Raw genomic sequence first — 14,637 nt, forward strand, 5'->3', positions numbered from 1 at the left:
AGGACATCTTTGCCACTTGTTCAATGATTAGTACTTAACCCATGCTTAGCAATGCTTAGATGCTTAAAGTAACTTGGTTATTGAACCTTAAGATAATTGTTGGGTCATACATGATGGATATGGAAAGATAGCTTGGAAATTTTGAAAAGCGGACAGAAGCTAGAGATGTAGTTCTGTCTGCTAGATTAATTTGGTTAAGGCCCGATCGTTGTCTTAACCTTTGATCAAGTGAATGTCACCTGGTTGCTTACTGGGTATGGGACCAGTAAAGCCCAGTAGGTTAGTAAACCCTCTGATCGGGAATTTTTCGTACCCGTGCTTGACGTGCTGGAGATTGGCAGGGGCGTAGCCTGGAACTCACATGGGGATTGGGCCAGACGTGGGGTCCCATGTGGGGGTGCGTCCCTGGGTTCGGGTAATCTTATTCCCAATCCTTGGGTATACTAATCGAAAGGTCGTTATGTACGACCCGAAGAGTTGTACATAACTGGTGATCAAGGTGCTCTCCTGCAGGATGTAAATTGATCCGTATCGCCGCAATTCTCGGTTATGAATGCACTTGATCACTGTTGAGCATCGTAGTGTAATATCATGAAGGCAATGTCTTTCCAAATTAATTTGTTGTATGACTTAATTTCCTACTATTTGCAAAGGTATTTCTTTTTCATCATCTAGACTGGTTAGGTAATAACTCAATTGAAATAAAAGACAAAGTTAAGGATTCACTTTTAGTAAGCTCTTTTGGCAAAATGTGAGTCAGCCAGTGCACTAAACAGCTTTCATGCAGTTCCAGAAAAGCTATTATATTGGTTAGACGGGTCAGACTTGCTGAGTACTTCGTACTCAGGGGATCCTTTGTTGTTGTTTTCAGAAACCCAGCAAGGACCCACCGAAGAGGAAGCTCCGAAGATCTAGGGTATCTTATGAGTCTCATGATACTCTAGAATAAACTTAGATGTTTAATTACTTACCTTGGACTGGTTTATATTTAGCTCTTAGCAAGGGATTAACTTGCACTGTTAAGTTTCTTCAATCTATGGTTGTAATATATCGTACCTTTAGTATGTTTAAAAAAAATGTAATGTTTGTTGATGCTTTCCCATCGTGGAAGCGATCCTGGTGTATGGCTATGAGACATGACATGGATCTTTCGAGGAGTCCTAGGGACACTCGACGGACTACCGGACTTATACTATTTTAAGTGCGTTTAGGATAATTGTTGTTCCGACAGCGATTAGGCGCATTTAAATCAGTTTAAGTTGGGCGGTTCCGCCACAGATGCGATGAGGGAAATGCAGAACCTGTTCGGTTGAAGTAGGTAGTATTCTTCTCCTAATCCTTGTGTTTGTATGAACTGACAGCTTATACTTTTGATATATTATTATATTAACTGTTAGATAAAAAGGTGTTGATGTAAACTCCCATGTTAACTGCATGGGTAGATACACTGACACTGTGACACACCAAATTGATTTCACACGCCACCACCTGATACCTAACCAAGATTGATGGAAGCATGTGAGGCGTGAGCAAAAACATGATGGGTACGGACAGTAATTAATTCCATTTGGATTCAAGCATGCAAGGTGCCTTTTTTTTTCAAATAAGGACATGTTTGGTTTGAGTTGCTTATTATAAGCAACTTAAAGTTGCTTAAAGTTGCTTATTTGGAGTTTCTTATTTTTAGTCTAGCTGTTTGGATACCCTTACTTATGAGATGGATATTGTCATATTTGCCCCTTGTGTTGCTACCCCTCCAATTTGCCTCCCCACCCTTCTTCTTCCTGCACACGCCCGATCCCAGGGGCCGGCGGCGGGTCTGCGCGGGGGCGGCGGCCGGGAGCGGCGGCGGGTGGCGCGGAGGAAGGGGAGCTGGTGAGTGGTGACAGGGGAGGGAGGAGAGAGAGGTAGAGTGCATTGAATGAGGGCAGGAGGTGTAAAGTGCACCTTTTAGTCCTCATAAGCAACCATAAGCAACCCAAGAGTTGCTTATGTGCTAAAAATAAGCAACCCCATAAGCAAGAGTTATTAGTTTCATGAGCAACTTATTTGCTTATTTTAAGTTGCTTATGCATAAGCATGTGAAACCAAACAGGCCCTAAATCTGCCATCATGATTCATATGAGCAGCGTGCCCAAAATGAATTGTCACCACAGGTGTGCGGATCACACAGAATTGCCTAAAACCAGGTTCTCCTGCAACTTTGATGAAGTAATAACAAAACGAGAGATTCTTTAAATTTGTTTAGGCTCCACTCAGGACACAGCATCGTGTCTTTGGATACCTATGAGCTTGGTATCGGTATAATGGCGGTGGGTGGAGTGTACTTCCTCCATCCTACGAAGAGTGTTTTTTTTATAATGTTCTAAGTTAATCCATCTTATATCTGACCGAATTTTTATAAAAATATATTAATACTTTTGATGTCTAAGTTAGATTTGTTATGAAATATATTTTCATAGTGTATTTATTTTGTGTTATAGATACTACTTTTTGCAGAGAGAGTGTTGGTCAGCAGGGACAAACGCCATGCAGGGAGGACGACAACCGGAGATTTACAGGACAAAAAATGCAAGAAGATAAACGTAGTGTGTTTTCTCGAGGAGGATGGATCAAATGACGTGTAAATTCGCTCTCCTTTGGTTGACAAAAGGCATCAAGTATATCGAGCCAAAACCACATGTTGCTCAAAACCTGCACAAACATGAAAAGCACAGTAACGAGCGCCATCTGAGAAACGAGCGTTGGGCCTGGCCTTCTATCGACAGCGACGGCAGGAATCCTCCTCGCCTCCGGCTCCTCCTTCACGTCACCGCCTCGATCTGCCCGCCCGCTCGCCTCACGCGCCGAATCCGGAGCGGCGTCCTGCACCCGCGCCGCCCCGCCCCGCCCCGCCTCACTGCGTGACCCGCCGTCCGTCCTCCCCCCTGCCAGATCCAGGCGGCGGGGTCGTCCCCGCAGGTGCTCTGCGGTCCATCAGGTTCGTTTCTTCCTCTCCTGCCGCCGCGTGTTACCGAGGAATTTGGGCCCTCACCTTCGCGAGGGTTCTTGGTCGGGGTTAGGGATCCGCGGTGGCGTTCGCCGGCCTGCGATTCGCATGTAGAGTTAGTGTGAAACTGCTCTGCGGCGGGTATGGAACCTCGCGATGAATCTGGTCGATCGCATTCAATATTTTGCCTGCTTGCAGGGCTACGAATTTCTAAACGCATCAAATCACACATGATGTCTCAATAGCACTGGCAAGGGAAAAAAGGATTGGTTGATTGGTAAATATGTATAGGTAAAGTAGGAGACTAGGAACACGTGGTAAATATGTACAGGTATATGAAACATAAACTTTGGAGGATGTTTGTTTCAATCTGTAAGCACTGCAAATGCATCCAGAGCAAAGGAAATCTTTCCCAGCGCCCACTTACTAAAATGAAACTCGATCGTTTCAAATTAGTCTATTTCCTTGTTCATTTTAATGGAACTTAATTCTTACTAATACTAATCTAGAAGGATGGACTATACCCAAAGATGTGTCCTTGAATAGGAGCGCATGGAAAGCAGCTATTCATGTCCCTAAACCTTGGTTAGTGGCTCCTATTGGGTTTCAAATCTAGCCTACCCCAAGTCCCCAACTTGCTTGGGACTGAAAGGCATTATTGCTTTTGTTGTTGTTCATGCTTAGTAATCTTTGTTGTAAGCTGGTCCTTTTCTTGTTCTGTAGTAGTGTAATGTGCTTAAACAAGATGATGGGAATGAAGTTACCTGGTGCAAATTTGTCTAATCCACATGGATGCTTGATCCATTGTGGTGTTAATGTGTTATGCATACATTAATTTCTCAAATCATATTCATAACCAGTTCATATTAGGTGATGATGCAGAGTGGCCGTCTCTTCTGACCCACCAGAGCATTAATGTTTGTCTCATTACTGCAAGCTATGGTTCCATTATACAAACATAAACAGGATTATTGGTTGCTGAGAGTTGAAAACATTAGATGTCATACATTTAGGGGTAAATCATTAGGATTTTATTGCAAACATCAGTGGTTTGTTAGCTATGGTTTTCTGAACTGCATAAGTTACAAAGCCATTGATTGAATAGAAAGACATGAAAATTGCATTTCAAATATTTTTTTGCATTAATAATTTTATATCTTTTGGCATCATCCGCTGCCAGGAAGGGCAAAAAGGTTTTGTACCTTCCCCTCAGAGTTGATAGATAAAAAATAAGCAACTGAATTTCACTATTCACATCGTGTCAAGTTTTTTTCTTCATTTTGGCCCTACAATATATCAATTTATGTTTTTTTTGTTTACCAACCAGTGAGTAATTTCAAGACTTTGTATCCAGTTCTGACACAGTGATATGCTGTTAATTGCAGTTTTCAGCAAACATCTTTGGGATACCAAATTTGTTGTTATTCTAGAAGAGGAAATATGCAGGTCTGTTGCAATTTGTCTTTTACCAACTCTTTTTTTTCCTGTATCATTCTTATAGCAATATCGTATATCATGAGTGGAAGATTTACTTATCAGCTCGAAAGCATGTATTGATAGATAACAGTTTTTCTTGTGTTGGACTGTAGAAATATAATACCTAACTGTAACACAAATAAATGCATGACCGGTACTCTTGTTTGCTCTCCATCTAGTATTATGTTCTGGTTCAAATTGATCTGCAGCTTTGAAAGCTCAAACTTATATTTAGAAGAATGAATAATTTGTCATATATAGTTCAGAGATGAACATGTTTGTGTATGTTTCATGTCAGAATCCATCTATTTCTTGCACACTTATTATCACTTCGTGCTGTTTATTTTGAAACTGAGCGCTCAAATTTAATGATCTGGAAGGTAACATAGTAGCATGTGCACATTTAATTGCACTGTTTCACCATATCTTGTTCTGCATTTTTTTTTATTTTTATCAAACGCTAAACGGGCACAATCTTTAGCATCTATTTCCTAAATACTAATTATTACTTTGCACCGTTACATTCTTATTTTGAAACTGAGCACTCCCATTTACTGATCTGAAAGGCACTTGTTATTAGTTGGGGTGAATAAGGTCTGCATTTATTTATTTTTATTGAATAGAGTTCTTAACTTCTTATGTTTAGAAATACTGAACGGGCACACATCTCTAACATGCAGCTTTGACTATGACTAATCTTTTAATAGGCATCAAGAGCTAGGCTTTTCAAGGAGTACAAGGAGGTGCAGCGAGAGAAATCAGCTGATCCTGATATTCAGTTGATATGTGATGATTCAAACATATTCAAGTGGACTGCTCTCATCAAGGTGTGTTTTTGGTGACATTGAAACAACCCAATGAAAGAACATTTTGAATTATTTTCTAACAACTCTAGTTCTTATGTTATCAGGGACCCTCGGAGACTCCTTATGAAGGTGGTGTCTTCCAGCTTGCCTTTGCTATCCCAGAGCAATACCCTCTGCTACCTCCTCAAGTTCGGTTCTTGACTAGAATTTTCCATCCAAATGTTCACTTCAAGGTTATTTCTTTTACTGGCAAAAAATATATTTATTTGTGAAGAGCATTTCTTTTCACCATTCCTAATTTTCTCTGTGCTGTTCTTATTTTGTGATCAGTAAAATATTGTTTGGATGCAAATGATGATCATTTTAATAATATTTTTTGGGTTTTTTTATTGGTAATGATTTGTTTGCCTAGACTGGTGAAATTTGCTTGGATATCTTGAAGAATGCATGGAGCCCTGCATGGACCCTTCAATCAGTTTGTAGAGCCATAATTGCACTGATGGCTCATCCGGAGCCAGACAGCCCACTTAACTGTGACTCAGGTAACCTTGGTTTTATCTCTGACTATTCAAGTCTTGAATTCACATATAAAATAATTTCACGTGGCTGGAGTTGATACCTTTACTCAACATTGTTACTAGAGTTAGTTTCCTTTCTTCAATGTTGTTAAATGTATGATGCCTTTTTGACATAGTAGTTAAACATATGATTTGCCTATTCAACTGCTACACTATTATGAACTTTTTCTAAAGTTGACAGTTTGCTGAGGTCATGGAACCCCTTTCACTCTAAAGTTTAAATTTGAGGTTAGCTAGGAATTACAGATGCACAAGCACAAAAGCATGTGCATTTGAGATCTGTTAAAAGGACAAAAATCCAAAATTCATGGCAATGAAAACAAATGATCCTGGCTTAGCTGAAACTGATAGCTGTATTCTTGAATTAGATATAGTCGTTACCATCTTGTAGTGGTACCTAAACGAAAGTTTTTAGCAGATGTATTATGGTAACTAAATGAATGCTTATGGAATATAGATAGCCTTGATGTTGCAGGCCAGGCCCATTTTGACTAGCCATGTATTGTAAGGACAACAGGCTAAATATCACATTTCAAATTGACTGATTACTTGAATACCTCAACGGACCATTCGCAGTCACAGCATCTTCTAAACCTGTGGTGCTGGCTTCTTACGCTTAAATGTTTCCATGTAACCATAGGTAATCTCCTACGATCTGGCGACATCAGAGGTTTTCAATCAATGGCAAAAATGTATACAAAGCTTGCTGCAATGCCAAAGAAAAACTAATAACGCTGACATGATGTAAATGTAACATGTGAGGCCATGGGGTATGCCTTCATCAAAGCTCTGATGTTGTCGTCAACTGTGTCTGGAGTTGTGTTGTATCTGTTTATTGACCACTTGGTTGAATTTGATGCTAGGGAATTGCCCCGGTGGTGTTTGTCTTGGTATAAGAAACCATCTGCAACTGGCCTACTGTATTTCTTCCTTTTGTCTACTCAAACCTCGCATCTTTTAAACTGATCGGCTGTGTCCTATTCTCCATTTTGCAAACTTGTTGGCGAAAAACTTCATTTTCGACAGCTAGAGCAAAACGGCCCTCTATCCGTCTATCATAAGGTACAAGAGAACCAGAAGTTGGTGGTGGCCTACAAGGGGGGCTGTTGTTCTACAGAGTATCTAAAACAGAAGCACTCAAATCATCCAAATTCCAAGAGGCGTTAATTAATGAAGCAAACATTAGGCTGTGGTTGGGCCATCTGGCGTTCATTCATTTGTACTCCCTCCAACGGCGCTTTGGTTTGTCAAACTAGGCCTTGTTTAATTTCCCAACTTTGAGGTGCCAAAATTCGTGTAGCGATATTGTAGCGTTTCGTTTGTATTTGTGAATTATTGTTCAAATATTGACTAATTAGACTCAAAAGATTCGTCTCGCAAAATACAACAAAACTGTGCAATTAGTTTTTAATTTCGTCTACATTTAGTACTCCATGCATGTATCGCAAGTTTGATGTGATGGGAAATCTTCTTTTTGCATAGTGTCAAAGTTGGGATTTGGGGGTGAACGAGGCCCTGCTCTTGCGCAAAATGGCCGCCGGCAAACCCCAAATCAAGAGCAACTAATTTTCCGGACAGGAAGTCTTGTTTGTCTCATCGTCATCAAAATGATTTGGTCATCTCGATGGAGGGCTCGACACCGGCGGCGGAGGTCGACGGGTGCAAGAAGAGGCCGCTGGAGCTGGGCAGGCCGGCGTTCATGGCGAGGGAGGGCGGGGCCTACCACGTCTTGGAGATGCCCAAGAAGCACAGGTGCGGGTACCACATGGCGAACCCGAGCCGCGCGCGCTCGCACCTCCTGACTTGCGGCAACGCCGGCGGCGGCGACGGCACCAGCAGCACAGAGGAGAAGAAGGAGAGGGGGAGCTGGAGCTCGACGAGCCGGAGTTCGTGACGGAAGAAGAGAGCGGCGCCTACACCATCCTGGAGATGCCCAAGAAATACAAATGCGACCCGGCCCGCTCCAACTCGGCCTTTACGAACGCTCTCGACGCTGAGGACGCACGCTTGCTCGCCATGTGCTTCCGCGAGACGAGCGTCACCAACAAGTACAGGCAGGAGCTCCAAGCCATGGCCGCTGCCCGTCGCACGCAGCTGATTTAGACGGGAGTAGTATCGATCGAGAATTTTTTATTATCTGATCCTGTATGTTACCATCTCTTTAGATTAGAGGAGGTCTGTACATGTTCCCTATTAGAGGAGGATTATTGAACTCAAAAAAAAATTCAAGTAGAACAAATACTATATGGCCACATATAATATTTGTTCAATGTCTTTAGAAGGTACTCTGTCCATTTTAATAGGTCGTTTTAAGCTTATGATAAGTCAAATTACTCAAACATTGACCGAGATTATAGAAAAATAAGTTTGGCTAATTTTTTTTTGTTACGTATATTGCTTATCAACTGATCAAGAAGAAAAGACCTCCATGAAGATTAGTTATGGTTTAGTTATATTTGGCATTCTAGGACTAAGTTTCACCCTAGCTATTTAGCATTTAAGGAATAATCTTGGTTCATTGTGGAATGATGTAGATGGCAGTACCTTATTTATCATTTGGCAATGCAAAGCTACGTTTTTGGTTTTATCACTTTATATGTTCCCAGTCATCAAATTAAAAATAAAACCATAAATTATGTATTTTTATTGTAATGGAAATGAGAAAAATAATCTTGTCTAGTTATGTTGCTGAATCTTAATATTATGCTGCGATGATTATATATCTGGCTGAGAATAGGTCTTGCAGATAAAAAAATGTGTTGTTGACGAGTGTTAGTGAAATTAATAGATGTTATTACATGTATTGTTATACAGAGAGAAATTAATAGATGTTCTGACACAATGGTATGCTGTTAATTGTAGTTTTCTGTAAGCATCTTTGAGATACCAGATTTTTGTTACTCTAGAAGAGGAAATGTGCAGGTCTGTTGCAATTTGTGAGGAGATAAACTTAGGACGCATAATTCGAGGATGCCGGATCAAATGAGGAATTACGCATAATTTGCTCATAGGAATTACTCACAACGTCAGGGTTGCCTCAACATGACTAAAAAAATTGTCGGGCCAACATTTGTAAAATCATGAGCTGCTAAGTCTTTTAATCATGTGATTGTAATAGCACTCACCCAGCATGACAGCAGATCCAATCCCAGAATCACTGGAACTGGGCTCAGCTAGGAGAAAATATATAATACTGGGTTGTTCACAAATTGCACAGGACATAGCAAGGAGCTAGGAAGAAGGTACCAAAACCATAGCGAGGTAAACCAGGTCCAGTTAAATGTTCGAAATGACTAATTACTGACCCCTAAGTTGTTCCTGCAGCTACAATTAAAACTGAGAAGAATAACAGAGAAAAAAGATATCATCCTTGGTTGGCAGCAACGATCTTTCCCAAGATGGAGCTTTGCATTGTATATTTGCCTAATATACTAGACAAAACCCCATGCTGCTCAAAACCTGCACAAATTTGAAAACCACAATACGTTGCTAAGGAGTGCCATCTGAGAAATGAGAAAAACTTCGCAAGGGAACTTGAGATATAGGAATAGGCTTCAGCCATTTGAATTTCAATTGATCAAACAGCAGAGTATCTACTTATTTATTCTAGAGCTGGTGGACGTCCTACCAAAGTGGAGCTACAGAAGAAATCCTGTTTATAATCACTCCCCAATTAGGAGATATGATGTTTAGGACATCTGCTGTCTTTCATTGTCACCTTCTAACTGAATATGTAAGCACAAAATTGTAAGACTTGTATTTTGCAAATAGATTTCATAGCATGCACTAAGATATCATTTGCACAAGTACATGACTGTTCAAAATTATTAAGTTTGATTGCACGCTTTTAAAAATGTCATATATCTCCAAATGTTTTGCAGTAATATAACATGAGTTTACCAGCAGTGGCATATGACAAATTTCCACTACAAAGACCCGTGACAAGAACATCAACCTAACTGTCTTGTTATGATAATCATATAGCCCTGTTACAGAATTTTAGCCAGTGATATGTGAGTGGAAGGCCAGGTAGACAAAATAAGTTAAATAATGTTCAGTAAGTGGAAAGAAGACTAAATCAAACGACTGAACACACTGCACCACAACTTTCTAAGTTGGTTACACTAAATTGTTATAAAGTGATAGCAATGGAAACTTGGAATAACAAGAGCAACAACTAAGAAGAATTCATGGAGACAGCGTTCACTAGTTCCCACGGGAGAAATAGAAGATTCGAGAAGAAACAGAGCAATGGTAGTACACTGCTGCATATGTAACTATGTATATACAAGGGTATTTGATTGCCCATATAAAATCAACTTATGAAAGTAACATTTACCATTAGTCCTATTCTTCCAAAAAAAAAAAACTAACCTATTGCGTTACCACTTCAAATTATTAACGGACCCATTTATGCTATGTTTCGGAACTAATCAGCAACCTAGCTGGCTCTTTGTAGGATCTAGGAACCCTACCGAGTAGAGGGGGTGAACAGGCGGTTTCAACTAAAATCACAAAACTAAATAGATTTAATTAGTAACACAAGAGAAATCATATTTCTACTCTTTCTAAAACTGAGGGTTTGCAACCTAGGGTCACAAGAATAAAAAACTAGTGGCGGACCGTACGCCTCTTAGGGCTGGACTGTCCGTCCTTCAACTTTTCAGCACAGCAGAACATACTAAAAAACGGCTAAGTCAAAGAACGGTCCACCTCAACGAGGAAGACCGTCCGCCATACACTGCGCGTTAGCCATTTTCCAAAACCCATTTTACCGTCATTTTATCCACTTTCCAAACGGATAAACTCATATGCATGCAATGCAATTGTTTGAGCAAAGTGGCACTATAGAACCGTCAAGCAAATGAAATTGACCCCTCTTGATAGTACGGATATCTACCTACTAACCCAGTCAATTATCATCCACTAAGCACCTCTTGACCAGTAAAATAAAAAAGCCCTACCATATACCTGAGCCTTGAGCTCTCCAATGTAAATTCATCAAAGCTATCACTATAGCATCCATTGAAGCTCAATCCATCTCCGGGACTAACCAATACTCGTATCTCCAATGAAATTGTTAGTCCACAAACGTTGTCATTAATTACGAAAACCCAAATTTGGGGCCTAGATGCTTTCACTCTTGGCCCGTGGCACACAACTCTGGTGGCGTTTGGATAGTGGGAAAAGAGGAGTGGGAATGGGAAATAAAGGGATCAGGATGTCTTATCCCTTGCTTGAATTTAGGGAATGGGAAATGAGGTGGGTTTGGGATAGGGATAAGATATGCTCTTTTCCCACCAATCCAATCCCAATGGGAGGGGTGGGTTTCGGCAGGGAAATACCCTGTTCATCTTCAAGCTCTGGCTCTACCTCTCGATGAGCAAGAGTTGCTGAGAGCTCGCCATAGAGCGAGGAGGCCATGAGGTTGGAGTTAGTGCTGCAGCGTGCTGTGGATCTCGCAGTTGGTGGCCTCCATATCGAATTGATGCAGTTTGGGGTGGGCTCAAAGCAGAAGGGGCGTGATCTTCTCCTGAGATTGCCTTGGTGCTGCTGCAGTACTGGTACCTCATCACCTCTGAACAGCAGGAGCCTCCGCTCGTCTCACCGCGCAGGCTGCTGGAGCTGCCATCGACTTGCAAGCACAGCTGTTGGTCGTCTCGCATGTGCCGGCCACCAGCCAGAGCTGCCGCTCGATTCAGATGCGGCCACGTCGCGGGGCTTTGATCTGAGCTTGATTGGGTGGAGATCGGCGTCAGAGAGATAAAAGAGAGATCAATCTAGCAACATGGAGCGCCAGCGGTCAGATTTGCAGTTGGATTCGAAGGACAGTAGCCATCGGAGCTGACCTCATCGAGCACGGGCGAGGCCGCCGGAGCTGCTACACTTGCCGCTCGCTGCTCCAAGGTGCATGTGTTGGATAAGATGCTGTTTGTTTATCTATAAATATACGTGGGGTCCACACAATAACCTGAATCCAAACCCACACATATCCGAACAAGGGAATGGGATAAAACTTTATTTCCCTAATCCAAACACAACCAATTATTTCCTAACTCATTTCCCTATCCCTAACCCAAGTACTATCCAAACGCCACCTCTGTATGACTGTTAGAACTACCTTAATCTGACATATGAACACTCTTCAGAACTACTTGGCAAGTCAAGACTTGTGTGTTACAAATCATTTTAAACACTTCAACAGATTTTTGTTTTCTTATTTCGTCCACCAAAAGGTAGTAAAGAGTCACATTTCTCTCCAAGTGGTCCAACATTTAATGTTTTCCAAATGAACTTAGAAGTTTCTTCACTACTTGCTTCCTTTCCCATATGTGAAAGCAAACAGCAGAAACATAGAAGGCATGAGCAGTGACTTACGAATGCCAAGTTTACGAAGGAACTTCAAAACATTAAGAACTTTCTCATCAAACACTTCACATTTGACTTTCACTATCTGAAGGCATTCTGATATAGCAGCTGATACCTCAGCTGGATCAGGGCTTCCTTTCATTTCCTCTACATTTGTAGGTACCTACAGTAAAAGGAACCAATATAATAATATCAACAACAGTGTACAATGATTCTAAAATTCAGCAGTTGCGTATTTTATAAAATGTATACCTCAAGAAATAGTTGAAGAGTGAGCTTCTCCAGAACTGGTGAATGTTCAAAAATACATGCAAGTGCACGTAAATCATCAGGCTCAGACCAGTATTTGTTGAGTAACAAACTCTTCAACTTGCTAAACATAGGGCAGCATCTCAAGTCCCTTTTGAAAATATACTGGACAAAGGGCAAGCAGAAACTATAAAATAATCCTCACTGTGAGGTGTGAGCATGACAATTGAAAGTGTTTAGAATACTAGATGTTGACAACGCAAGCAAAAAAGATAGGCACTATGTAACATCCCTCAATAACCTACAACAATATAGATAATGCAGATCATATAATGAGATGACTATAACAAAGGTAGAAGACAAGAGTGCAGGTAATACCATTACAGGGCAAGAAAACAACGCCAACTTCTTAGCTTCTGATAAACCTTTTAGCAGCACACAACAGTCATGGCCATCAACACTGTTATCATGATGGTCGCAAGACTTGCAATCACAATCCCAATAGTTCGCATGCCATTGTCCGCACTGGTCCAAACAGTTCTCAGGTATTCTGACAAATGCCTCCACTAATGATGGCATGCTCTCAAGAACCGGAGTACACCCATAAACTTTATCTAAACGCAGTGAAACCAGATTGGGAGCACAAATGTGTGTGCGGAAAGAATCATAAAACCCACAAATGGACTCAGTGATGCTCAGATATTTAAGGGAATCAGACGAAATCTTCTTGACCAAGGAGAATTCACATTTGTTGAACTCCAGATGTTGCAAAGCCGGGCAGCTTGAGAAATCAGGGAAACTTCTGTAAACCGCAACACCATGAAGCTCTAGCCTCGTCAGATGCTTGGAGGCCATAGGCAAGCCACCTAGCTCAGGCAAGGCGTGGAACCCCTCAAAGTCATTGTGCAAACGGAGCCTGAGCACCCGAGCTTTGCGCGTCACAACATACCAAAACCAGATCTTCAAGCTGGGCAAATCTTCATCACTGAACCCCAAGAAATTGAAGTCACCGAAGTTGCCGAACCTGAGCTCGAACGTGTCTAGAGGCGCGCCTCCACGGGAGAGAAGCAGATACTCTACAAACTCCCGGAGCTCCTTCACGGACTCGAGGAACTTGCCGTCTCCGCCGACGACGTGGAGGGCCTTGGCGGACTTCCAGAGGTGGCGCCAGCGCCGGGCCAGCACGCAGGTACGGACAGCATCCTGGGCCGGCAAGAAGCCGATGATGTCTTCGAGGACGCCGTCCGGAAGGGCGCCGATGAGATCGCCGCCCCTCTCCGGAGCGGCGACCGGTACTTCCATGTGCTCTTTCTTCCCCGGAGTTCGTCGAGCTCCGCCCGCGGGACGAGAAACGAGGCTTTCTTGAGACCCAAATCTTGAAATCTCTCGAAGATTGCTGAGGGAAGGGGTCGCGGATTAGGCGCGCCGGTGCGGCGGCGCCGATGAAGTGGAGACGCCGGCCGTTGGAGTCGACGACTTTGCTCAAGGGAGCGTTGTTGGGTTGGGAGATGGAGCGCACCGCTTGGGCTGGCAGTGCACGGTGCCCCAGTGGGTTATTAGGCTTGGGCTTAGTGGGCTCATGGGCTCTCTGTATGGGATGATTTGGCTTCAACCAAATTTTAAACGTCTTCATGGATTCCCTGAAAAATAATAATAAATGGACTCTGTAAAAAGTTGTAAAAAAACCATCAGAATAACTATACGTATAATTAGGGTCATTGATCTGAATAATATAGTTGACTTTACACGTTCAAATTTTTATTCTACATTTCTGATTCGAATTATCTTTCGAGTTCGTTAAGACCAATAAATTAAATACTTTGTATATGAATAAGTCTGATTAAATATAGGAAAGATAAGAGGATGAGCCAAGGTAGTGGATGGACCAAGGGAAAAAGATAGGAGATGGCTAGGGCTGGATAACGAGCCAGCTCGGCTCGGCTTGGCTCGCTCCAGCTCGTTATGATAACGAGCTGGCTCGGCTCGGTTTGTTATCTTAACGAGCTAAAACCTGAACTCGGCTCAGTTCGTTAAAAGCCTAAGCTGGGTCGGTTCGACTCGTGAGCTGACGATTGCATAAACATACCCATGAGGAATCCACGAGCCGACGACTGCAGCTACGAGCCGAGCGAGCTAACGAGCTACGAGCTGAGCGATCTAACGAGCTATG

The 14,637-nt window shown here is 42.2% G+C and overlaps 2 protein-coding genes across 3 annotated transcripts; one reads left to right on the top strand and one right to left on the bottom strand.

Moving 5' to 3' along the window:
• The first annotated feature begins 2,702 nt into the window (after positions 1-2,702).
• On the top strand, positions 2,703-6,829 carry LOC101769510 (protein PEROXIN-4). Of its 2 annotated transcripts, XM_022823764.1 has the most exons (7): positions 2,703-2,980; positions 4,375-4,435; positions 5,173-5,292; positions 5,376-5,504; positions 5,684-5,813; positions 6,490-6,619; positions 6,713-6,829. In XM_022823764.1, exons 2-6 carry the CDS (start codon positions 4,430-4,432, stop codon positions 6,576-6,578), a joined length of 474 nt encoding a protein of 157 aa, XP_022679499.1. In that variant the 5' UTR covers positions 2,703-2,980; positions 4,375-4,429; the 3' UTR covers positions 6,579-6,619; positions 6,713-6,829. The 2 variants fall into 2 exon arrangements, with proteins under 2 accessions (XP_022679499.1, XP_004952537.1); XM_004952480.3 differs by having other exon boundaries at positions 6,490-6,815.
• A 2,075-nt stretch (positions 6,830-8,904) lies between these two features.
• On the bottom strand, positions 8,905-13,976 carry LOC101769916 (putative F-box protein At1g49610). The gene is made up of 4 exons (XM_004952481.4): positions 12,846-13,976; positions 12,471-12,632; positions 12,228-12,381; positions 8,905-9,308 (listed from the first exon to the last, which is right to left on the bottom strand). Exons 1-4 carry the CDS (start codon positions 13,767-13,769, stop codon positions 9,214-9,216), a joined length of 1,335 nt encoding a protein of 444 aa, XP_004952538.1. The 5' UTR covers positions 13,770-13,976; the 3' UTR covers positions 8,905-9,213.
• Between the last annotated feature and the right edge of the window lie 661 nt (positions 13,977-14,637).

Source organism: Setaria italica, chromosome I, assembly GCF_000263155.2.
Source record: "Setaria italica strain Yugu1 chromosome I, Setaria_italica_v2.0, whole genome shotgun sequence".
Classification (NCBI taxonomy): Eukaryota; Viridiplantae; Streptophyta; class Magnoliopsida; order Poales; family Poaceae; genus Setaria; species Setaria italica.

Excerpts from the sequence above, each read along its gene's own strand:
- LOC101769510 (XM_022823764.1), top strand. Across the intron at positions 5,293-5,375 it reads AGTGGACTGCTCTCATCAAG|GGACCCTCGGAGACTCCTTA; the intron begins GTGTGTTTTTGG and ends TTATGTTATCAG. Across the intron at positions 5,814-6,489 it reads CCCACTTAACTGTGACTCAG|GTAATCTCCTACGATCTGGC; the intron begins GTAACCTTGGTT and ends ATGTAACCATAG.
- LOC101769916 (XM_004952481.4), bottom strand. The coding sequence starts at position 13,769 with ATGGAAGTACCGGTCGCCGCTCCGGAGAGGGGCGGCGATCTCATCGGC. Across the intron at positions 12,382-12,470 it reads CTCTTCAACTATTTCTTGAG|GTACCTACAAATGTAGAGGA; the intron begins GTATACATTTTA and ends CTTTTACTGTAG. Across the intron at positions 9,309-12,227 it reads CCTTCGTAAACTTGGCATTC|GTTTTGAGCAGCATGGGGTT; the intron begins GTAAGTCACTGC and ends AAATTTGTGCAG.